At 32.1% G+C, this 27,531-nt stretch overlaps 2 protein-coding genes across 5 annotated transcripts in view; one reads left to right on the top strand and one right to left on the bottom strand.

Moving 5' to 3' along the window:
* The window catches only part of moody (G-protein coupled receptor moody), an 86,895-nt gene that overhangs the window by 36,046 nt on the left and 23,318 nt on the right, over positions 1-27,531 (bottom strand). The gene's annotated exons all lie outside the window — the stretch shown is intronic.
* Positions 11,106-19,709, top strand: LOC141452852 (odorant receptor 10-like). Its single transcript, XM_074125307.1, has 5 exons — positions 11,106-11,369; positions 14,341-14,440; positions 15,546-15,650; positions 18,735-18,890; positions 18,990-19,709. The coding sequence occupies exons 1-5, from the start codon at positions 11,347-11,349 to the stop codon at positions 19,047-19,049; spliced, it is 444 nt and encodes a 147-aa protein (XP_073981408.1). The 5' UTR covers positions 11,106-11,346; the 3' UTR covers positions 19,050-19,709.

Below are 27,531 nucleotides of genomic sequence, written 5' to 3'. Positions count from 1 at the left end.
TCTTGATATCGTGAACAGATTTAGACTTGCGACGATTTTCTGCGAACAATGTGGGTGCATACGGATAAACCTGCGTTTTGGGGAGCAAGGGAGAGGTTTTGTTGAAATAAAGAGCTGTCACGCATAAGTTGGGCTGTTACAAAGATTTTTCCATGATAGAACCGAGGAATCCTTGTTTTAAGCATATGGAGCTGATGTTAAAATGCACATCTTAGAATTCAAGAGCATTCAAATTGAGAGAAGAGAGAGGCACGAGGATCGAAGTCTGAGAAAACATGTCATTAAACGGCTCACATCCGCATGAGCTGAGTCTATCATATGTTACGTCGACAAAAGCGTGTGGCACCACGCATGGCTCACATGTGGAGAAATTGCTCTACTTTCTATCAAGTTCTTCAAATTTATAAAAATGTGGTCTTAGAGAATACATTTTTAAACGCTCAAGCAGATAATTCGAGATATGACATTAATAAAATCGTTTCCGTACATGATGAAAGATGATTTGAGTATTACAGCTGATTTCTTCAACTGAATATTGAAAATAAAATATTAATGGTAGCAAAAACTGGTAAAGGTGCATTATATAGCAAATATTTTTTAGCAAATAAGTTATTGTTACAATCATTAAAGTATTGTAAAGTTAGTATCATTATGGTTTCATGTTTTAAACATTCTCAGAAAAATTCAACCACAAATATATAGAGGGGAGAAGATTAGCACAAATAGAAGTGCAGATGTTAGGATTATCTGTTTTTAAAGTTTTACGAGGCCATTAAAAAGTTTTCTTTTGTCATCAAATAGGAAGTTACCAGTATAAACTTTTAATCCTAGTTTTATAAAATCATTTATTTTTACAGACAATAAAACTCTCCGTTGGCCAAAACTTATTGACTGTTATTTTTATTTTATAATAAGAAGCTTGAGGAGGTTTTAGACATGAAGGCACTGTAAAGTACAAAACTTACATTAAAGATAGTTTTTTCTCAGTTCTTCCAAATGGAAGGAATGTTATTTGAATACCAATTGCTTTTCGAAAGATAACACTAGACTTTAATTTAGTAAAAAATTCTCTACAATTTTATTCTATTTTGTTAACTTTTGCAGACCTTGTTAAACTTTGGTGTAATTTAACCGTTTTAACAGAAGCAGTTTTTTAGTTTCGCTGTTACTTTTCACTTCTTTACTTTAATAAACCTTGAATTCATAAATTTGGATAGCTCTATGTTTAAAAGAACTATTTCCTTCAATATGTTTTAATAATGGTTTTTTTCTTTATCTTAAACCATAAGTTCTCAAGAATGAGTGTATGAGAGTGCACAATTTAAATTATTTCCCACATAGGAAAAATAGGGAGAACTTTGTAGGAAAACGTTAACTTTTACTGACTTTAGAAATATACATTTTTTTAAAGAGGCTTTCCAACGATAATTAATGTTTATTATGTACTTATTAAAAAAAATCTCTTTTTTTGAAAAGAAGGTAAAGAAAACTTTTTAGACAACAAAGCCAGTGATTGTTTGGAAAAGTGCCAAATATTAAAAGCAAGATAGTCGAAAGAATGAAAAGGTTTCATGCTCCTTATATATATATTTTTTTTTTTTTCTGCAACAGTTAATTCGAGATAACAAAAATTTAATTTAAGAACTAGAACTAGCAATATGATATGATTAAATTAATACATACATATATTATTTTAGCAATTTCGTCTGAACTGAATGAGGGATTGCTGAGCGTTAGTGTTGTTTCTCTTTGCGTGAGTATCCGCTAGATGTCATTAGTAGCCACACTTTATTATAACATAATCATTTACTCTTACGATATACTCGTATAATACTAATAACTCATACAATTGGCGCTAATCACTATGTTTCCTTGTGCCAAAATATATACAATTTTTTTTTCACTGAAACTGAGATATAATATTTCTCCTCTCGACTTAGTTCTACCATAAAGTAGGATGAACGGGTATTACCAGGCCTTTCCAGAAAGAACTTGAAGCGTCTAATATATATTCCCAGAAGTATGCTTTTGCGAAGCTATTGTCAATGTCTCCACGGACCCTTTTTGCACCAAATGTCGCAAAAGGGTTTAATGCATGAGGGTATCCGAAAGGTCCCCTGCTTGGTAAGCCAGTTTGGCCTCCTCGATAGATCTCTTCGTCATTTGTTAACAAAATTTAAACTGATACAATACGCTTCCAAAGCTCTTAAGGTAGGTATCACACAATCTCAATTAATAATTAAAATCATAATTAAATTTGTAAACTTCATAATTATTAAAATGCACGTCTGAAATCGTTCTTCCGAATCTTGATTCAAAGTACTTAACTCAGGTCAACTCCCTAAAAAAGATTTTGATTTAATGAGTCTCCGACTAACTTTCTACGGTCCTCGCGTCTGCCTCTTCAGAAATATGCAGGGGCGAAAGCTTCTCTAAGACTGCCGAGGGGCAGTGGGTCCCAAATATAATTATCGTGGCGGCAATGACTTGAGTTAATTAAAGAATCTGTAGCACGTTTTCCACACAGGCCTTACTGATATTATGAGATAGCTAGTTAGGAGCTTAAATGCTCTCCTCAATCAAAAGTGAATCTCAATCAAATAACATATTGTACTTAGGCACAAAATTCATTGAAATACAACTGAAGTTTTTCTGAGAAGAATTTGGTTGAAAGTTACGCTGTTTTACGGATTCACTAAAGCTCTATAAGTTGTTTCAAAATCATTAAGTATAATAAAAAGCGCTAATTATGCATATAAAAATCTAATAAAACAATCAGAACAAACTTAATACAATAAAATTGTGTAACAGGGAAACAACAACGAATAACTGTTTAATCTTTGCTTAAAGCAATTAAATAATAAAATCAAAGAAATATTATTGCATCAAAACGATGTTGCACATCAATAACTTTAAGATTTTTTTTTTTAAACATTTATTTATAGAGCCAGATATCATGTTTTTATTAGATTGTACTTTGATTTAATGGCCCATTTATAAAGAAAGATAGCAATATTTGGAGACGCATTTTTCTCTGCGTAGAAAACTGGAACATTTAAGTAATTTATGTTGTAACATATAAGTCTTTTATATGAATTATGTATATAGGTCCTAAATAAAAACGTTCAACATTTTGGTAATAGTAATTCTTCTTCGACTAGAAAAAGAAAATAATGAAAAAGCTGTTTAATTCTTTACTAACTTTTAGATTTATGCTTTATAATGGCAAAAGACTGTCCAAACGAGAATGTACAGAAGAAAATCAAATTTGAAACCTATTTCTTCTGGATGATAATTTTAACAAATTGTGGGTGAATTTTGGTGATAACTAGGATGAAATCTAGGATATAATTGCCCTTTTACATTTCAAACAAGATTTTCATATCTCTGGGCTGTTCTTTTTGTGTAAAGGACGATCAGTGAATTAATAGTTCAATTAAATATTCATGGTTGCCTAGGATAGTAAAATCTTTTGTATTAATTAATAATTGTTTGGAAGCTTTCCGACATCTGTGACAAGTGTAGTGTTAATTGTTTATTTTTATTTTAAAGTTCACCAGAATAATTATTGATATATGTAGACAATTGAACTTATAAGAAATATTTTTTGTTTTTTCTTTAGGTCTGTTCTTTGTTTTATATTCTTTATTTATTTTTGCTGGGCTTTCAGAGCTATATTACGCTGCAAGATTGTAATGGAATCTCTAATCAATTCACTAATTTGGGAATCAAATTCCTAAAAAAAGAACAAACTTTTAAAATTATTATAAATTACGAGTATTTACTTTTAAGGCGTTATAGATAGTCAGAAATTTGAAAAAAATCGATTTTTATATATATATATATTAAAGTATAGTATCTCAGGAATGTTGTCCTAAAATTTCAAGTCGATCCGAGCAAAATTGTAAGAGTGAAAGTGTTTACAAGCCCCGACCAATGCACCATCGCTGAGCACAGAGCGCAACTTGCTACGCGGGAGGCAAGAATCCTACGCAGACAGCAGAAATCGGAAAACTTGGACATTTTAGAAGACATGGAGGACTTATTTTATGGGCCTGGAATCGATGACACTGTGTAAGTTGAAAAAAAAAAATTAATCCAGGTTTTATTCGCAAACCTTTAACCGCTGAAAACTTTAAACGCGTTTTTCTCAAAACTACGTTTTCAAAGTCGGTGGACACGATATCTCAAAATCTACTGCACCGATCTTTTTGAAATTTTACGTATTTCTTTTACACATATTAAAATCGTACTTGGACGAAGGATTTTTTTTTTCAATGAATAGAACTGGTTTTACAAACATAAAATGGTCAATTTTTTTAGTGAAAATCGTGACTCAAACTTTAAAGTTGTCCCAAAAATTAAAAATTCAATTTTTTTCTAAATCCTTCGTTCAAGTACGAGATAAAGTCATCTACTAACGAAATCTTTTCGACATTTTGATTTCAGATGATCCAGTCTCAAGATATCATGTTCACGAGAGGGTTGCATTTTTTTGACGTGTTGCATTAAAATATTCGCCATTAGTACAATTATTATTAATTTGTAACGAAAAAATTACAATAAGTTCTTTAAACATAGACTGATATGACGCAAAAGTTCCCGAATAAAAAAGTAAACACGTTTTCCCCCCAAAAAATGTGAAAAAATGACTTTTTTTTGCGCCTCTGACTGCCTATAACCCCTTAAGGGGCGTCAACAACTGAGGTTGTGGCACCCGCAGCCGTTTTCAATGCACTGCTAGCCACCGTACAGTGTATTCACGTTACAGTCTACTAAGTCCATCACTGTAAGCTGAAAGAGCCACCTAAGAATAGAAAATCTAATGGTAAGCACTAACCACTTAGCCTTTTAATTTACAAAATATAATGAGAAGAAATAATTAAAACTAAAACTTTCAAAAATATATTAAAACATTATTTTTGCTGTATTGTACGTGAAGTGTTGATTATTTCTTCTACCTGTCATTGCGTAAACCATAATTGCCCTCTCTCAACAGGGAAATGCGTTATTTAGCTTGATGTAAATGTCCTTCGTCCAAATACCCTTCAATTTAAACCGTAATTAAAATATCACAGCCCCCATTTAAGCTTGCAATCTTCTAACCTAAGTGATTATATAAAATACGCACGCTATGAGCTACAATTTTTCTCAATACATGTTGACATGGGAAGAAAAGGTGAATTTGTAATTAGTTAAGAAGAAACTTCGCAGCATAAATTAACAGACTTTAAAGTAATTTTTTTTAAATTTTCATATTTTTGAAGGGAGAAATATCACTGAGGCTGTATTACTGAGCTCGCCTTAAAAGTAAATAAATTACTTCTCACTTAAGGATGTGCCTGAAGGTATATTATTATTGGAATTCCTACTACGCCCTTTATACTATTTTTGTAATAGTAATAGAATAACCTTACAGAAAAATAATGTTTAAATAAAGTAGAATAAACGTTATAAAATACAAAACTTTACAAAATATAAAAAGAGAGCTCCAAATAGCATCCGCATACTAACGTAAGTGATACATTTTAGGGCAATACGTTTCCCTTTTATCCTGCTGAATGTTTTAACGGTTTGATGAATATTGCATGCGTTAGGATATGAGAGGAAAATAGTTGATGAATATCATTAATATTCATTTTTCGCTGTTTTGGAAATAGGAGGTTTTAGATTACATAAGATAGATTAAGTGGATAACTGGAATTCGGAATCTTAACTGTTTAATTAACAGCTATTGCATTTAATTGTTGGGAATCTGTAAAAAAATATTGCATCTATTTGGTGATTTCTTACTTCGAGGACATGTTCATTCGGCCACAAAAGCACTAAAAAATGGAATATCTGTAGCTAACCTGTCAGCCCTGGAAATTCATAGTGATAAGAGGATCAAAATATAAGCAGTTGAATGCTCAACATGTAAAGGTAGAATATGGAAATAATTTGTCGAGACTAACGACATTTTAAAATTAACGGAGAATTGTCTAGAACAGGGGTGGCCAACTTTTCTGTATGTAAGATCTACTTTTTATCTTAAAATTGTGTCGCGATCGACTTGTTGTCATAGGCGTAGTCTAAGGGGGAAGAAGGGGTGTGAAATGCATACTATGTTTATACGCTGTGTTTCAGTATAAGGTGCATTCCAGCGAGGTATGGGTAGATAAGTAAAATATATTATTTTTTTAAATGACTTATTAAGTTTTCGAGATATTGGCTCAAGAAGAAAATAAATTTCCAGACCCAACTTTTGATAGCAGCATTCCCGCACTTGCGGTACCTAAAAAATTCAATTTTCCGACACTTTTTCAAGATATATTTTTACTAACTTAAAATGCGATTTAATTTTTTTATCAACTGCACTGAGTAAGTAGTTGTACTATTTGTTCGTAAATATGAAAAATTTATTATAAAAAAGTTTTGCCTTCTACAATCGCTTCAAAGTCTGTGGTACACGGAATATTACCCCAGACATTGCGAGCGATCGACGATCGACTAAAACTGACCTCGTGATCGACTTGTCTAGAACAATAATGGTTTGCAACTAGCATTCACTTATGTGTATGAAAAGGCAATTGCATTCATGACTAAATTTTACTGAAACTCGCTACAGATTTTTAAAATCTTTACAACTAAAATAAATCACTTTGAAAAGTAAGTGGAAGGTGTCCTGCATTGTTTTACAAGAAGCAAGAATTAGACAAATTGGTGATCGAGAATCAGTAGCCAATCTGTATGTACTGGTATAAAATTGTTGTATGCACGTAAAATAAAATTATTGTCCTGCATTTGCATCATTGTTGTTCCCCCAACGCAAGTGGGCCGCCTTAAAATTTTGTTCTAATGTTTTTCGCGGAAATGATGGAAACCAGAAAGGACGAATCATTAACGGCTTATCCTGAATCCAGGTTAGAGATGAAAAAGTTTGATTAAATCTTTTAAAGTCTAAACAATTTAAGTAATGTAGGATAGAAAATTAAGCTTTCTTTTCATTTTAAGCCTGTTGCAATAAAAAAACTCAATTAAGATGTAAATATAAGAAGTAAATACGAAAAAAAAAGGATTTAAAAGGAAGATAAGAAAGAAATCTTGCCTTTAGTGAACGTACAAAAGACAGAACAATATTTAGGTAAACAATGAAAAAAGTTATATCAACCTAAATAAGTGCTTTTATCGAGATACTTCTTCGATGCATCTAAGTATGTATATTTTATGAAACAAGAGAGTATCATAAACGTACATTAATAATACTTTATTCTAAAAACAAAAATTGAGATAAACTTATTCATAAGTAAAAGACAAAAGTTTTGTATGGGTAACAGCAAGCTTTCTGTTATAAAGTGTATGGTACAGTCAAGACGATAGAACTTTAATAATCTTATATTAGTTTTAAAGAAAAATGATCTGAAATAAAAGGCAAAGTGTTTATAACAATTTTTTATTGAAGAATCATAGTCTTTATCAGCGTTTTTAGCCCATTAAAATAGAAATGGTTTTTATCCGTAAGATGTAGCATACTCTAAAACTTATCGAACGAGGAGTGCTGAGGAACCGAAATATGATCATCGTCAATGCGATATTGGTAGGAGTTTGGGATTTTTAGAAAATTATCTGTGTTTTACATGAGTGTGAAAATGAGTGTGAATACAGTACCGCCAAAACAGGAAGCCAAAATCATTATTTTACGTTTGGATATTAAGTAATAAAATTTATATTATCATTGGTAGTAAAAATTAAATATGCTCCGTTAAAATTAGAATTTCAACAATTGTAGAAAGCAAAAGTAGGGCGTGTCCATGCCAGAGTTATACTTCACATCTATAACTTAAAATTCAAGCTAAACTAATTTCTGTTTGGTGTATTACCTTCAAATGTATTAATTTCCTCTTCAATTCTCTGTGTACTAAATAATTGTAGGAAGATGATCACGCGGTATAGGGTGAGTGAGAACGTTGTAACAGTTTTATTCAAAGTGAAACACAAATGATATAAAACTTCCAATATCCGGTCAGATAATTGGTCGATTACAGGAGTGGCAGAACTCTGCCTTTTATTTATGAAACACCAACATTTTTCAGAATCCTACGTCATCGTTGCAAAAATAATGATGTAGGTGTGTGGATATTTACAAATTGTTTTCAACGATTCTAAATCCAAAAAATAGGTACGTTCTGTTTTGAACGAAACTGTCCTGTTTTGAGGGTAAAGTTTCGGTGACTCGACCATTACTATTTCTAGGTCCTAGTTAGATTGCTAAAGCATAGAAAAGTACCCAAATTTATTCGCTGAGCACTATAAACAAAATATATATTATATTAAAAAACGATCCCCTTATCGCTACACGAACTCTACAAACACACGTCAACCACTTACAGGACTGGCTTTTCAAATGGAGAATCAAAACCAACGTTACGAAGTCTAAGTTTATAGTATTTACTCTCAGACGGAAAATCCTACCTCCTGTCATCTTGAACCACACTCCTATACCAGCTGTGGACAAAGTACGCTACCTTGGACTGCACCTAGACAAACGGTTGACATGGAATCCCCATACTAGACTGAAAAGACAACAAACTAACCAACGCTACAAACTTCTCGCTAGACTACTTGACAAACGTTCGAAACTTAACCTACATAACAAAAGACTCTTATATCTAATGTTACTGCGACCCATTTGGTCATACGGCATCGAAGTATGGGGATCGACTAAGCGTTCCAACTCACTACGCCTCCAGGCATTACAGTCAAAAATACTTCGAAAACTTCTTAACGCTCCGTTCTATGTATCTAACCTCACTATCCATAATGACCTCAAAATCCCTTTCATTACAGAACTTGCTAACACTCGTTTCTTCAAATTTCATTCCTCTACAGCAGCTCATCCTAACCCTCTCATAGAACACCTATCTTCCTCCACATTACCAGGTAATCCTCTAAGGAGATTGAAGAGAAGATGGCCTCGTGATCTTCTCTTATCTTAAGCACTTTACTGGAGTGGCACCACTGGGTGCCTTCTCCAATCATGATTTCCAGTTATTTCTTTTCCCTTTCACCGTATTTGCTTGTTGCAACAACTAATTGCAATAAAAGATTAAAAAAAAAAAAAAAAAATATTAAAAAATGTATAAAATAATTATTCATCTAGCTCTATACTTGATGTTGTTAGCTCATCTACAGCTAACAACATCAATTATAGAGAAAATCGTTGTAGCCATTTTAGAGGAAAATCCCCACCAAAAAAACTGTTGTTGTACAAAAGTTTATTGCCGGATCCAAATGGCGGCACCGATTCGAAATATCAAATTAGTACTTCCTGCAATTCACTGTGATACTCACATACTACCACGCATATCCATAAACATTGACAGACAGAGTCTTGTAAAAACTAATTCTTAGAAAAATAAGAGAGTACAAATGTAACTGCTTTGCTTCGTGCAATATAGAATTTAGAATACAAAATTCTTTGATGTGTAAAATAACACGCATTACCTATTTAAACTATAACATTCAATAAGTTACTCTACGACAATTAGTATGGGTCACTACCTAACTAAATTGGGGTCAATTAACTCCCTCATGTGACTCATTGCAATCTAGTATTTCTTTCATTTTTTAAGTACAATCTTTTGAATTATTATAATGCTCCAAAAATGCTGGTAGGGGAGAATATAAATTAGAAATTATAAGAAACCTAATTGGATACTTAAATTTAATTATTACCAGCTGTTCACAAATGCCTGATGGATTGCCAAAAATGGTGATCTATAGTTAATCAATATTCTGTTTATTACTGGTAATGACTTTTGCCCAATAATTCATTGTAATAATTGCTATAAACTCCAGGAACTTGACAAATAATGCAACCCCAGCCATGGGAAATGTGGTTATTACTGTCGCAATGACAAATATTACAGCTAATTTTATCTGTCTCAGCAACCTTATTTTATTTAATCCTGACAACTCTAATGGTCGCCGACAGTTCTGCAGAGTCTTGATAGAAAATATTAGATCTCAATAGATTTTAATCTTTGGCCTTTATTAACGTTACATCATAAGGTACGCGAAGACCCCTTAAAATAAAAGTATTACTTTACTCTTAACCACATAACTTTAATTTCATTTGGTACTTCATTGCTGTTAGTTTCCTAATATTTCATTAATAATATAAATAAAAAAAATACCTGAAGTAGCAATAATCAAAAATAATTGCAATAAGAAAGTTGTTTTAATTATAATTATTAGAAATGGACTTATTCCACTTTCAAAAAAAATATTTTTGTGATAACATTTGATAGTCAAAATTCTTTTGTTGACTTTATAAAAAAAATCGTACTCCATTGAATGTATTATTATAAATTTGGAAAGAATGTGTCTATATCTTACTGAAATTACCATTAACTCATTTTTTTTTTAAATTGGACTTATACCACTTTCAAAAATAACAGCTCATAAATATTTTTGCCACTCACAACCTCAAAACAACACTTATTAGTGAAAACTCACTCCTAATACTTTGTAAAAACCCAGAACATTCTGTATAAGCTGTAAGAAGCTATTAAATTTGATTATTTGTCAGTTATATTAACCAAACTCATGGTAGAAAAGATCATAAAACGAGGCATCCTGATGTAAAGATAGTAGAATACAGAATTGGTGAAGCTTCCAACGGAGACAAACAAGCAAATCAAGGTTAGAAGTCAAATAAAGGGTATTGGCCTTGCCATCTAAAGAACACAGTTAAAGTAAAACGTCCTGATAAGGCGAAATAGAAGATGGCAGCTGGCTTTTTAGACAGCAAGTTCTATACTTCTTTACCACTTTCTACATCTTTATTAACATTTTATCCTTAGATGCATAATATGATTACTGGGAACTTTAGCCCATTCTTTCAATATCACCGGGTTATTAACTATATGGTAGGTTTATTTTAAACAACTAAGGTCAACATTCTCATTTTAAATCTTATAAAAATCAGGTTTTCCATGAAAGTGTCTTAGATATAATGGTTTAAAACTGGTTTAAATGGAGTTTCGCAAATAAGTAGACACACTGTGTGAAAAAGAATTGTTTGGTACCAAAGTAAAAGTTCTTTTTGAGCAACAAATTCAAAGTAACCATCTTTTAACCTCCTTTTCTGTAGTAAAATGTTTACTCCTAAAAAAAGAGCCTTGCTACAAAATAAGTGGTAGACCTAAAGAGCAATGTCTGTAATATTAGCAGGTTGATGGCAAAGTTCTAATTTCAGCTCATTAATTACTGAAATAGGCTGACGCCAAGTGCGAAATCATGTAGCAGAAGAACATTTTTCCGCTGAAAAAAGAGATTAGGTTTCAGATGTGACAGCAACTCGAAATGCAACAATTCTTCAACAAAAAGTAAGTTTGTAACTCGATATTTCTATTTCTTCTTGGAATGGAAAACAAATCTTAAAAAACGCCGACACCTCTTTTAATTAACTGCTTTTCTCAAGTTGGTTTATGAATAAGTCTACCTTGGTACAAATCTTTCAATATTTGTCTATAATAATTACAGTTGTTATCTGTTTCGCATTTAAGTTTAAAGCTTTATTTAATTTATCTAACCAATTTGTTGGCGTTTTCATTTTTTCTCTACCATTTATGGCCAAAATTTGATTCAAACTATTTTCATTATGATTTCATTAAATTTGATTATTTATCAGTTATATTAATCAATTGATAAACAAATATTTGTATTTAGTTAACCAAACTCATTGAAGAAAAGATCATAAAATGAGGCATCCTGATGTAAGGTAAGTGGGGGGAAGATGCCAGACTTAACACTTATTTCCGTTTTGTAGGAAACTGGGTTATCGAAAAACAACACCAAATGTATCAACGTCCAGGTTGTTCTTTATTCTTTAATTACATATATATATTAGTATATTAGATTAATTGCAAAACCATTAAAAATGCATTTGAATGAAATTTGTCAAAACTGGCATCTTCCCCCATCATGTGGGGAAGATGCCAGTTGATGCGGGGGAAGATGCAACAATATCTTAAGATATAAATTGAGAAAGAAAAAATTACAAATTTAATGTTAGGTAAACAGCAAAATATTCTCATTAAACACTGAGGGGAAGGAACACCGAACAAAAGACATTTTTTGTTTAATTTTTAACATTTTTTGCAATGCAAATTGTCTTTGCTGCAAATTTCATGTAGCCATCTCTTGCATGTTATGCATTGAAGCTAATCGCATTTTGGGCCCTTCCTATCATAAAAATATCCTTTACACTCAATACAAAAATCATTGTCCTCCTCTTCAATGTCACTCTCACCACTGGTCATTGCCAAATTATCGGGAGCGGAGGATGCTGAAGATGAACTGTCCTTCCTTTTCTTTTTCTGCAGTACTTTTCCCCCTTTTTTTGTCGGCAGAGTAGCCTTTTTTCTCAATGCCTACCGTTTCTCCAACGTCGTAAGGACTACAGCAAGTTTGATTCTTTCTTCGAGTTTGCTTGGGTTTCTGAAATCTGGGGATAGGACTAATTTCTTCAAAATAGATAGCAGAATTCAGAATTGGTGAAGCTTCCAACGGAGATGATATAACCGCCAAACAAAAATGGTATTTCAGTTTTTTTATTAATTTTAAACTTTAGGCTTTTTGCAGAGGCAATTTATAAGTGTAAAATTTCTGAACAAATACTACTTTTGGTTGATGACTTATTAATAATTTCAAGTCGAGTAAATAAATATTTCACTTCTATATTAAATCCGTCAAATTTCGAGGTCATGCAGGTGTTTTAACGAAGATTTTAGATTTATTCACAGAAGTACTTAAAAATGCGGTCGCTATATTGATAATGGTTGTCAAAATAGAATAAGAATGTTATTATTAAAAATTAATAAGAAAGAAAAATAAACTAAAAAAAACAAAGTTGCGAGTATTTTTGGTAATGATGGACGTCCTAATAAAATATTAATAACTGCTATAATTGTAGCACTCCTGGTACACAGTATTAATATTGAAGAACAAACAAATAACGGAATTTTTATTTACAGTTCAGTATTAATGTGGCAGGAAAATTATCTTTTCTAAAGTAAATAATTTAAGAATTTTAAAAAAGCACAGTCACTGTGAAGTGTTTGTCCAGTGTACAATGGAGGAGAAGCCCAACTTAGACTATCTGGTCGATAGCATCTTATACAACGAATATTGGTATCTGATGCAAATGTCCTGTATTTATCTTGACATGCGAACTCCAACAAAAAAATGTCTAAGTATAATAAATTTAATATTGATGGGATGCGTAGCTATTTACGAATTACTTATCTGTACGGAGACAGCGATACGAATACCCGAGGATAATCTAATATCAAGCCAGGCTATACATTTTGTTATTTTGCAAATAATTTCTTTATTCGTTATAACAACAACAAATATTTTTAGAAATAATTTTGAACAAATACACTATTTAATGGGATCAAACATTGGCGCCTATGATGAAGAAACAAAACAAGGAATGGAAAATGTTAAAAATAAACTGAAAAACAAGAAAAAATTTTTACTGCATTTGATAATCATATATTTAATATTTGCTGGGCTATTTACAGCAATATTGGCTCCAGCGATAGATAATTTCTTTGCTAGCAATATTAGAGAAGAAATTTATAGCCCTGGAGGAGTGTCTTTAAATCTGCCATTGCCGCTGTGGTCTCCGTTTGGCACTCACACTAGCTTCGGCTATTTAATGTCACTCTTCATGGAATTGTTATGCACATATTGTATAACTGTGGTTGTGATTGGCGGCGATATTCTTCTGTTAACCGTTTCACAATTTGTCACTACAGAATTGGAACTATTAATGATTGCATTGAAACGTTTACCACAGAGGACAATACGATTGTACAAAATACGCCATAATATCGATACTGAATGTCACATTAATTTTAAAGAATTAAAATATAACGCGAACTTTATGAAGTGTGTACAACATTGTCTAAAAGAAACAGTAATACATCATCAGAAAATATTACAGTTAAGTAACTTTATCTAATTTAGTAAATTTAATTATTTATTTCTGAAGCTTCTTCAGATGGTTTTTGTTATTTTTCTTTTTGTTGACACAACAGTCCTCCAAAGCACAAGGTTTCTTCAATCACTAATGTCCTGCTGCTTCAACCTCCATCTTTTCAAATCAAGCCTTCCATAAAAGTCATCAAGCTATATTTTACTACTGAATACTAACTCATTTAAAGCGACATTTTATCCAGAATGCATGTTCATATTCTTATTTATTATCCCTATATTTATAATAATTATTGTAGTTTGTAGGCTCAGTTTAAAACAATAAAATCATTCATAAATATCGATTATTTTCAGAACTTTTCATGAATTAAATGGATTAATTTCTATTGCTGTATTTGTGGCATTTTTTGTCGCATCAATCGTGATTGCCATCAGTGGGTTTTTAATGATATTTGTAAGTATGCACCACGTATGTATTATATATGTACATTAAAACTGTCCGGTAGGGCAGTTGTATAAGGGTTGACCGTCAAAAACTGCACGAAAAAGCGTAACGTTGAAAAACACCCAACTTTGACAATTTTTTACTCTTTTTCTATAAAAGATAAAATTCCCAAATTTTCTTTAAAATATAGTGCAAATCCTCCTTTAAAACTGTAATTTTTTGCAACAACCCAGATCTTATAGATTTTGAGAAAATAGTTGCCGAAAATGAGAAAAACGACTTTTTCAAAAAATGTTCTTGTTCTTCTTGTTGTTACCTTTTTTTGTAAACTGCGTAGCGCCTAAACTCGCGAACCGATTTTCATGAATGAGGTGTCATTCGATTCGGAATTTAATGTAGATGTGCCTTTTGGGTGTCTCGACGCTGTATATCGGATGGGAGAAGAGTTAGCCTCATTTATGTAAGGCCCCCTCCAAAATTATTATTACTAATAACTCTGTAAATCTTGGCCCGATTTTGATGAAATTTGACAGGATGAAAGGGTTAGGGCTCCCCTACGTACCATTAAAGTAACGTTCTGCTCTTACATCTACTAAGGGGAAGTTTTGCAATCATTTAAAATTATCGTTTCGTGAGCCTGTTTTCTTCAATTCAATGAAGTGTTATTTGATTCAAAAAGTGACGTAGTTTTGCATTTTTATACATTTCGACGCTATCTTCAATTAAAATAAACGAGTTTGCCCCACGCTGGTAAGGCCTTCTCTAAAACTATTATTATTAATCTTTTACAACGCTAAATCCGATTTTGCTAAAATTTAGCACAAAGAAGCGGTTAAAGCTTCCCTAAGTGACTAAAGTGCCATCTTGCTCTTACACCTACTAAAAGGAGGTTTCTATCAGAGTTCCAGCTTTTACTTTATCAGTACATACACGCAAAAAAAACATTGCATGATTGATTCGTGAATGATTGAATTCAATCAATCTTTTACAATTTTTTTTAAATAAATTTGTGCTGCTGTTTAGAAGGGCAGAAAAAAAGAGCATATGAAGGAGAACAACTCCCTTTTATTAGATTAAATATTCACACAATAAACTAAAACTAAAACTTTTCCAGGGAAACGGTGCTATTGGCTCGATGGCTACTGCTTTCATTTTGGGCATCGGGGAGGTTCTCAATGTATTATTGTTATGTTGGTGCGGAGAACAAATGAGGCAAGCAGTAAGTAAGATATTTAAGGCTTAAGCCATTGCTTTGAGGCTTGAGTCAATTTGACCCATATTTGTTTTGTTGGTGTGATGAACAAATGAGGTAAGCAGTAAAATGTATGAGCATTATGCCTGAGGCTTGGGTCATCTTTAAGTATTTTGTTGGCGAGAATAACAAATGTGGCAAGTAGTAGATGTTATCACTACACCTGAGGCTTGGGTCATCTGGTATGCAGTTGTTTGTGAGGTGAAGAAATGTGGCAAGCAGTAATTTGTATAACCATTATGCGTGAGGCTTGGGTCATCTGACTGTATTTGTTGGTGAGGAGAACGAATGGGACAAGTAAGTAGATGTTAACAGCAAACTTCAGGCTAAGGTCTCTTATTTATCTATTTTGGTATAAGTATTGCATTAGTTTAACTTTTCTCTGCACTATTGCCCACAAGAAGAACCCTCTTCTTTCCTTACCATTTGGATTTCTTAACCAATATCTTATTAATTTCAGTCATTGATGACTTCAAATTTTAATATTAGAGCAGTTTGTGATAAAAACAAAAAAAACAAAAATGGCATATTTTACTAACTGGACGCTGTCAATTTCAAAGTGGCAGGTGCCACTTTGGATCAAAATATTATTTTCTTTTTGTATTAATAAACGGTTAACGTCTTTTTCTATCTAGCTTTTTGGTAACGAATTATTTAATGGGCACTTGTGAAAGAAATGCGCCTCTATCTCTTCTTCCAACGAATTATCATTGTACATCTATCTTCAGCATTCCAGCTGAACCTATTTCCTTTAAAATAAATATCAAGTTTATCACATGCTAACCTTAATTGGCTTATTTTCGTTAGTTTATTGAAAGGCTATTCGCTTGATAAGCAAAAAGATTTATAACATATTTACCTAATTTGATATGTGTATAAATAGTACTCTAAGCGAAAAGTTTCTCTCTGTAATCACCTTGAATTGAGCTGAAAATATAACGGTCCAATAACCTCTGGTTATGTTTTCTGATTTCGTTCAGTCCAGGTTCAGTTATTGTTCTAATAACATCCATCCGAAACCTATGTTAGAAATTAGCTACCTAATTTGGCGAACTCCGGTTGAAATGTCCATCATACAAGCTAATTTGTCCAGCTAGAAGAGAGTGTAGCCTCTTTCTTCACGCTGTTACTCGGCATCAACAATTTACCTCATCAATCTATTTTTCTTTCAACATTATAGCTAGCTTACTCTACTTCTAATCTAACTATACGAGGGTCGTTTGAAAAGTCCGTGCAAAAATAAAAACTACTTAATTTTTTGGGGTAAACCTTTTTTATTTTTCAACATAGTCTCCTTTTAGGCTTATACACTTCGTCCAACGCTGCTCTAGTTTGTTGATCCCTTCCGAATAATAGGATTTGTCCAAGTCTGAAAAATAGCCATTCGTTTCTGCATTCACCTCCTCGTTTGAATAAAATCTTTTTCCCGCCAGCCATTTCTTCATATTGGGGAACAAATAGTAGTCCGAGGGAGCCAAGTCTGGAGAATAGGGGGGATGTGAAACAAGTTGGAACCCTATTTCCATTAATTTTGCGACCACAACTGCTGAGGTGTGAGCTGGTGCGTTGTCGTGATGGAAAAGGACTTTTTTGTGGGCCAATCGTGGGCGTTTTTCTTGCAGCTCGGTTTTCAAACGGTCCAATAACGATGAATAATATGCACCTGTAATAGTTTTACCCTTTTCCAGATAGTCGATGAGGATTATTCCTTGCGAATCCCAAAAGACAGTCGCCATAATCTTTCCGGCCGAAGGAACGGTCTTCGCCTTTTTTTTGGCGCAGATTCCCCCTTGGTAACCCATTGTTTAGATTGTTCTTTGGTCTCAGGAGTGTAGTGATGTATCCATGTTTCATCCACAGTGACGAAACGACGCTTAAAGTCCTGCGGATTCTTCTGGAACAGCTGCAAAACGTCCTTGCAACACTTCACACCATTTCGTTTTTGGTCAAGCGTGAGCAATCGCGGCACCCATCTTGCGGATAGCTTTGTCATGGTCCAAATGTTGTTGCAAAATATTATGTACCCGTTCATTCGAGATGCCCACAGCACTAGCAATCTCACGCACCTTCACTCTTCTGTCATCCATCACTATATCATGGATTTTATCAATGATTTCTGGAGTAGTAACCTCAACAGGGCGTCCAGAACGTTCAGCGTCACTTGTGCCCATATGGCCAATCCGAAAATTTTGAAACCACTTATAAATTGCTCTAATCGAAGGTGCAGAGTCACCATAATGTTTATCAAGCTTCTCTTTAGTCTCCTGAGGCGTTTTGCCTTTCATAAAGTAGTGTTTAATCAACACACGAAATTCTTTTTCGTCCATTTTTTGAAAATCACTCGAATTCCTCGATTCAAACGAATGCCAAACACAAAGAAATAGACCGATCTGGCTGAAACTTGGTGTGTGTTCTTCCAAGAGATGCTACTAACTAAACATAACCTCGATACGCGCCAGTGGTGCTATCTCTCTGACTTTGCACGGACTTTTCAAACGACCCTCGTATATCCTGGTATGTTTAGAAGGACACCAAGTAATTATTTAAAATCAAATAAATAAAAAAATCTTTCTTAAAGAATATTGCTCTCCAGGAATTTCATATTAAGACAAATTTTTACAACTTTTTACTGTTACTTCTATTCAGCAGTTAAACAATATCTATAATTACTGTAATCAATCTGTTAAAATATGAAGCTTTATTTATACTCTCAGCATTTCAGAGGGCACCAGTTTAATTTTTATTTCTATTCTCTCTTATATTTGTTAATTGATTATTAAATTTGTGAATAAGAAAAAATAACTGGCAAGAAATGAAAAATATTCCTTATGAAGAAATAAATAATTTAAAAGAATTTACTTGTTAGATACCTTAAAATGAGGAATTTAATGCTGCAGCAGTTGGGCATTCACTTGAGGCCGCATTACTACCGCATTACTACCGCAAAATGTCCTGAGTTACTAAATTTTTCATCTAACAAATATGAAAACGAAATAACACTTTCCATATGTTCCAGATAATAGAATTATAGCAATCACTTCTTTTTTACAGAACGAAAAGCTATCAATAGTTTTATATTCTGTGGAGTGGTATTACATTAAAAAAGAAGCAGTAACTTATTTGATGATAATGATGATGAGAGCTCAGAAACCGTTGGTGATGTTTGCTGGAAGACTAGTGCCGGTGAATTTTGAAACTTTTAGCAATGTCAGTGTAATATTTTCTTTTATTTGCTAGAAAACAAGTTATTAATAATGGATAAATCTACCAACATGTTCATTATACTAAACTGAAAATCTATTTCAGGTTATGAATACAGCTTATTCCTACTTTAACTTGCTGTATGCATCAAAGATAGAACACTAATTCCACTGTGGTGTCAAGAGAATTGCAATCCACCAGTAACGAACACTTCTAGCCATTAAATTGAAGTTTATCACAAGGCTCATCCTCTGAAAAGCTTCATTTACTTCTTTCATCTGATTCACATACCAAATACTTTAGAATCACTTTAAAAACGTAGCTCTCTATAATCGTCAAATTTTCATTAAAATTTAGATCAGTAATATTTAGTTAAGTTAATTTTATGTACTTATAAGTAAAAAAATACATTAGCCGACTGACTGAAAGCTGAAGTAAAATAATGGTTGCAAGATTTAACTGCAGAAAAATAGGTTTTACTAAGATATATAATTTATTTTTAGCCAGCAAATTTGTACAGTGAAACGTCACGAAAAAATTATCTATTAATAATTTATTGCTGAGGTTGCTAGTGGTGTTTTGTCTTCTAGCAACCCTGTTCTGCCATGAGAATACTTCTATTAGATATGTTGCTGTGTTTTAGCAACCTCACAGAGTTAGGCAGCACCGTTTGTTGTTCTTGCAACGAATTGTTTCTCTTTTCTCTGCTAAATTAACTGTAACAAATACTCGTATAACAGTTGCATTATTTACACCTTAAACTGTCAATGTACTTTAGTAATGTAAATAGTGTATTTTAAGGTATTTAAAAAGTTTTGCTTTTGTTAAGGCTAGTTTATTTTTATGGAATTTTCGAAATTGAAATTTGTTGAAATCAAGTGTTTTGAGATGAGTAAAGATAAAATGTTTTGAATGAGGAGTTCCATCACGTGCTGAATGATTGCAATAAAAGAAAAATAATAAAAAACTCAGAATACTTGATCTGCTTAATAAAAATAAAAAACTAAACGAGCATCCTAGGCTTGACTTTGCGTGCAGATCACTTTACATTGCTTTAATTAACTTTTCCCGTCTGTTGAGTATAAGTTCTGTAATTAATTAATTAAAAAAAATATTTCAGAAAGGGGCACACTCACCCTTCTTGCTCAACTGAGGACTACGTCACCCCTGACAACGAATAGAGCGTAAAATTTGCTAGATGGTAAAAACCTCGTAATCCAATAATTTCTTGTTGAATAACATTTTTTAATCATTGATTATTTTTTTTACAAAACCTACTCTCTTGGAACCCCTACACTAGACTTAAAAGAACAGAACTGAACAAACGCTATCGACTACTTGAAAGACTCTTAGACAATAGATCAAAACTCTCTCTGGACTACAAAAGACTGATTTATACTTCTATTTTGAAACCCATCTGGGTCTATGGAATAGAGCTGTGGGGTTCAACCAAAGGATTCAATCTCTTCAATCTAAAATACTACGAACTATTGTACACGCTCCTCTTTATGACTCCAACCTGACTATATACACACTGAGCTTAACATTTCTTTTGTCACACAAGTTGCTAAAACAAGATACAGAAAACTCCACTTCAACCTGCAATCTCATATAAATCCTCTAGCTAAAAATCTTTCTTCTAGAACTCTTCCTGACAACCCGACAAGACGCACTTTATTTTTCTCAATTATAAACTATAGTTATTTTGTGCACAGATCTATAATTTTAGAAGATATAAAGGGTTGAAAATTTTTTGGGTCATGAAATTCTGTAAAATTATGGCCGTTCTATATCTCCCACTGTGAACCACGTAATGATATGGAACTTTGTTCTCTTGTTCACTTTGTTTTTCTCAATTATAAACTATAGCTATTTTGTGCACAGATCTAAAAATTTAGAAGATATAAAGGGTTGAAAATTTTTTGGGTCATGAAATACTGTAAGATTGTGGCCGTTCTATAACTCGCACTGTGAACCACGTATTGGTATGGAATTCTGTTCTCTTATACACTTTGTTTTTCTCAATTATAAACTATAGTTATTTTGTGCACAGATCTAAAACGGTAGAAGATATAAAGGGTTGAAAATTTTTTGGGTCATGAAATTCTGTAAAATTATGGCCGTTCTATATCTCCCACTGTGAACCACGTAATGATATGGAATTTTGTTCTCTTGTTCACTTTGTTTTTCTCAATTATAAACTATAGCTATTTTGTGCACAGATCTAAAAATTTAGAAGATATAAAGGGTTGAAAATTTTTTGGGTCATGAAATTCTGTAAAATTATGGCCGTTCTATATCTCCCACTGTGAACCACGTATTCGTATGAAATTTTGTTCTCTTATGCACTTTGTTTTTCTCAATTATAAACTATAGTTATTTTGAGCACAGATCTATAATTTTAGATGATATAAAGGGTTGAAAATTTTTTGGGTGATGAAATTCTGTAAAATTATGGCCGTTCTATATCTCCCACTGTGAACCACGTATTGGTATGGAATTTTGTTCTCTTATACACTTTGTTTTTCTCAATTATAAACTATAGTTATTTTGTGCACAGATCTAAAAAGGTAGAAGATATAAAGGGGTGAAAAATGTTTGGGTCATGAAATTCTGTAAAATTATGGCCGTACTATATCTCCCACTGTGAACCACGTATTCGTATGAAATTTTGTTCTCTTATACACTTTGTTTTTCTCAATTATAAACTATAGTTATTTTATGCACAGATCTATAATTTTAGACGATATAAAGGGTTGAAAATTTTTTGGGTCATCAAATTCTGTAAAATTATGGCCGTTCTATATTTCCCACTGTGAACCACGTATTGATATAGAATTTTGTTCTCTTGTACACTTTGTTTTTCTCAATTATAAACTATAGTTATTTTGTGCACAGATCTATAATTTTAGAAGATATAAAGGGTTGGAAATTTTTTGGGTAATGAAATTCTGTAAAATTATGGCCGTTCTATATCTCCCACTGTGAACCACGTATTGGTATGGAATTCTGTTCTCTTATACACTTTGTTTTTCTCAATTATAAACTATAGTTATTTTGTGCACAGATCTAAAACGGTAGAAGATATAAAGGGTTGAAAATTTTTTGGGTCATGAAATTCTGTAAAATTATGGCCGTTCTATATCTCCCACTGTGAACCACGTAATGATATGGAATTTTGTTCTCTTGTTCACTTTGTTTTTCTCAATTATAAACTATAGCTATTTTGTGCACAGATCTAAAAATTTAGAAGATATAAAGGGTTGAAAATTTTTTGGGTCATGAAATTCTGTAAAATTATGGCCGTTCTATATCTCCCACTGTGAACCACGTATTCGTATGAAATTTTGTTCTCTTATACACTTTGTTTTTCTCAATTATAAACTATAGTTATTTTGAGCACAGATCTATAATTTTAGATGATATAAAGGGTTGAAAATTTTTTGGGTGATGAAATTCTGTAAAATTATGGCCGTTCTATATCTCCCACTGTGAACCACGTATTGGTATGGAATTTTGTTCTCTTATACACTTTGTTTTTCTCAATTATAAACTATAGTTATTTTGTGCACAGATCTAAAAAGGTAGAAGATATAAAGGGGTGAAAAATGTTTGGGTCATGAAATTCTGTAAAATTATGGCCGTACTATATCTCCCACTGTGAACCACGTATTCGTATGAAATTTTGTTCTCTTATACACTTTGTTTTTCTCAATTATAAACTATAGTTATTTTATGCACAGATCTATAATTTTAGACGATATAAAGGGTTGAAAATTTTTTGGGTCATCAAATTCTGTAAAATTATGGCCGTTCTATATTTCCCACTGTGAACCACGTATTGATATAGAATTTTGTTCTCTTGTACACTTTGTTTTTCTCAATTATAAACTATAGTTATTTTGTGCACAGATCTATAATTTTAGAAGATATAAAGGGTTGGAAATTTTTTGGGTCATGAAATTCTGTAAAATTATGGCCGTTCTATATCTCCCACTGTGAACCACGTAATGATATGGAATTTTGTTCTCTTGTTCACTTTGTTTTTCTCAATTATAAACTATAGCTATTTTGTGCACAGATCTAAAAATTTAGAAGATATAAAGGGTTGAAAATTTTTTGGGTCATGAAATACTGTAAGATTGTGGCCGTTCTATAACTCGCACTGTGAACCACGTATTGGTATGGAATTCTGTTCTCTTATACACTTTGTTTTTCTCAATTATAAACTATAGTTATTTTGTGCACAGATCTAAAACGGTAGAAGATATAAAGGGTTGAATATTTTTTGGGTCATGAAATTCTGTAAAATTATGGCCGTTCTATATCTCCCACTGTGAACCATGTATTGATATGAAATTTTGTTCTCTTGTTCACTTTGTTTTTCTCAATTATAAACTATAGTTATTTTGTGCACAGATCTAAAAATTTAGAAGATATAAAGGGTTGAAAATTTTTTGGGTCATGAAATTCTGTAAAATTATGGCCGTTCTATATCTCCCACTGTGAACCACGTAATGATATGGAATTTTGTTCTCTTGTTCACTTTGTTTTTCTCAATTATAAACTATAGCTATTTTGTGCACAGATCTAAAAATTTAGAAGATATAAAGGGTTGAAAATTTTTTGGGTCATGAAATTCTGTAAAATTATGGCCGTTCTATATCTCCCACTGTGAACCACGTATTCGTATGAAATTTTGTTCTCTTATACACTTTGTTTTTCTCAATTATAAACTATAGTTATTTTGAGCACAGATCTATAATTTTAGATGATATAAAGGGTTGAAAATTTTTTGGGTGATGAAATTCTGTAAAATTATGGCCGTTCTATATCTCCCACTGTGAACCACGTATTGGTATGGAATTTTGTTCTCTTATACACTTTGTTTTTCTCAATTATAAACTATAGTTATTTTGTGCACAGATCTAAAAAGGTAGAAGATATAAAGGGGTGAAAAATGTTTGGGTCATGAAATTCTGTAAAATTATGGCCGTACTATATCTCCCACTGTGAACCACGTATTCGTATGAAATTTTGTTCTCTTATACACTTTGTTTTTCTCAATTATAAACTATAGTTATTTTATGCACAGATCTATAATTTTAGACGATATAAAGGGTTGAAAATTTTTTGGGTCATCAAATTCTGTAAAATTATGTCCGTTCTATATTTCCCACTGTGAACCACGTATTGATATAGAATTTTGTTCTCTTGTACACTTTGTTTTTCTCAATTATAAACTATAGTTATTTTGTGCACAGATCTATAATTTTAGAAGATATAAAGGGTTGGAAATTTTTTGGGTCATGAAATTCTGTAAAATTATGGCCGTTCTATATCTCCCACTGTGAACCACGTATTCGTATGAAATTTTGTTCTCTTATACACTTTGTTTTTCTCAATTATAAACTATAGTTATTTTGTGCACAGATCTATAATTTTAGATGATATAAAGGGTTGAATATTTTTTGGGTCATGAAATTCTGTAAAATTATGGCCGTTCTATATCTCCCACTGTGAACCACGTAATGATATGGAATTTTGTTCTCTTGTTCACTTTGTTTTTCTCAATTATAAACTATAGCTATTTTGTGCACAGATCTAAAAATTTAGAAGATATAAAGGGTTGAAAATTTTTTGGGTCATGAAATACTGTAAGATTGTGGCCGTTCTATAACTCGCACTGTGAACCACGTATTGGTATGGAATTCTGTTCTCTTATACACTTTGTTTTTCTCAATTATAAACTATAGTTATTTTGTGCACAGATCTAAAACGGTAGAAGATATAAAGGGTTGAAAATTTTTTGGGTCATGAAATTCTGTAAAATTATGGCCGTTCTATATCTCCCACTGTGAACCACGTAATGATATGGAATTTTGTTCTCTTGTTCACTTTGTTTTTCTCAATTATAAACTATAGCTATTTTGTGCACAGATCTAAATATTTAGAAGATATAAAGGGTTGAAAATTTTTTGGGTCATGAAATTCTGTAAAATTATAGCCGTTCTATATCTCCCACTGTGAACCACGTATTGGTATGGAATTTTGTTCTCTTATACACTTTGTTTTTCTCAATTATAAACTATAGTTATTTTGTGCACAGATCTAAAAAAATAGAAGATATAAAGGGGTGAAAAATGTTTGGGTCATGAAATTCTGTAAAATTATGGCCGTACTATATCTCCCACTGTAAACCACGTATTCGTATGAAATTTTGTTCTCTTATACACTTTGTTTATCTCAATTATAAACTGTAGTTATTTTGAGCACAGATCTAAAAATTTAGAAGATATAAAGGGTTGAAAATTTTTTGGGTCATGAAATTCTGCAAAATTGTGGCCGTTCTATAAGTCGCACTGTGAACCACGTATTGATATGGAATTTTGTTCTCTTGTTCACTTTGTTTTTCTCAATTGTAAACTATAGTTATTTTGTTCACTGATCTAAAAATTTAGAAGATATAAAGGGTTGAAAATTTTTTGGGTCATGAAATTCTGTAAGATTGTGGCCGTTCTATAACTCGCACTGTGAGCCACGTATTGGTCCATACAAAATTCCATAATTTTGTTCTCTTACACACTTTGTTTTTCTCAATTATAAACTATAGTTATTTTGTGCACAGATCTAAAAAGGTAGAAGATATAAAGGGGTGACAAATTTTTGGGTCATGAAATTCTGTAAAATTATGGCCGTTCTATATCTCCCACTGTGAACCACGTATTCGTATGAAATTTTGTTCTCTTATACACTTTGTTTTTCTCAATTATAAACTATAGTTATTTTGTGCACAGATCTATAATTTTAGATGATATAAAGGGTTGAATATTTTTTGGGTCATGAAATTCTGTAAAATTATGGCCGTTCTATATCTGCCACTGTGAACCACGTATTGATATGGAATTTTGTTCTCTTGTACACTTTGTTTTTCTCAATTATAAACTATAGTTATTTTGTACACAGATCTATAATTTTAGAAGATATAAAGGGTTGAAAATTTTTTGGGTCATGAAATTCTGTAAAATTATGGCCGTTCTATATCTCCCACTGTGAACCACGTAATGATATGGAATTTTGTTCTCTTGTTCACTTTGTTTTTCTCAATTATAAACTATAGCTATTTTGTGCACAGATCTAAAAATTTAGAAGATATAAAGGGTTGAAAATTTTTTGGGTCATGAAATACTGTAAGATTGTGGCCGTTCTATAACTTGCACTGTGAACCTCGTATTGGTATGGAATTCTGTTCTCTTATACACTTTGTTTTTCTCAATTATAAACTATAGTTATTTTGTGCACAGATCTAAAACGGTAGAAGATATAAAGGGTTGAAAATTTTTTGGGTCATGAAATTCTGTAAGATTGTGGCCGTTCTATAACTCGCACTGTGAACCACGTATTGGTATGGAATTTTGTTCACTTATACACTTTATTTTTCTCAATTATAAACTATAGTTATTTTGTGCACAGATCTAAAAATTTAGAAGATATAAAGGGTTGAAAATTTTTTGGGTCATGAAATTCTGCAAAATTGTGGCCTTTCTATAAGTCGCAGTGTGAACCACGTATTGATATGGAATTTTGTTCTCTTGTTCACTTTGTTTTTCTCAATTATAAACTATAGTTATTTTGTTCACTGATCTAAAAATTTAGAAGATATAAAGTGTTGAAAATTTTTTGGGTCATGAAATTCTGTAAGATTGTGGCCGTTCTATAACTCGCACTGTGAACCACGTATTGGTCCATACAAAATTCCATAATTTTGTTCTCTTACACACTTTGTTTTTCTCAATTATAAACTATAGTTATTTTGTGCACAGATCTAAAAAGGTAGAAGATATAAAGGGGTGACAAATTTTTGGGTCATGAAATTCTGTAAAATTATGGCCGTTCTATATCTCCCACTGTGAACCACGTATTCGTATGAAATTTTGTTCTCTTATACACTTTGTTTTTCTCAATTATAAACTATAGTTATTTTGTTCACAGATCTATAATTTTAGATGATATAAAGGGTTGAATATTTTTTGGGTCATGAAATTCTGTAAAATTATGGCCGTTCTATATCTCCCACTGTGAACCACGTATTGATATAGAATTTTGTTCTCTTGTACACTTTGTTTTTCTCAATTATAAACTACGTATAGTTATTTTGTACACAGATCTATAATTTTAGAAGATATAAAGGATTGAAAATTTTTTGGGTCATGAAATTCTGTAAAATTATGGCCGTTCTATATCTCCCACTGTGAACCACGTATTGATATAGAATTTTGTTCTCTTGTACACTTTGTTTTTCTCAATTATAAACTATAGTTATTTTGTGCACAGATCTATAATTTTAGAAGATATAAAGGATTGAAAATTTTTTGGGTATGAAATTCTGTAAAATTATGGCCGTTCTATATCTCCCACTGTGAACCACGTATTGATATAGAATTTTGTTCTCTTGTACACTTTGTTTTTCTCAATTATAAACTATAGTTATTTTGTGCACAGATCTATAATTTTAGAAGATATAAAGGATTTAAAATTTTTTGGGTCATGAAATTCTGTAAAATTATGGCCGTTCTATATCTCCCACTGTGAACCACGTATTGATATAGAATTTTGTTCTCTTGTACACTTTGTTTTTCTCAATTAT

Source organism: Rhodnius prolixus, unplaced genomic scaffold, assembly GCF_049639745.1.
Source record: "Rhodnius prolixus isolate KJV_2025 unplaced genomic scaffold, Rpr scaffold_3, whole genome shotgun sequence".
NCBI lineage: Eukaryota > Metazoa > Arthropoda > Insecta > Hemiptera > Reduviidae > Rhodnius > Rhodnius prolixus.
This window is presented reverse-complemented; position numbering and strand designations above follow the sequence as displayed.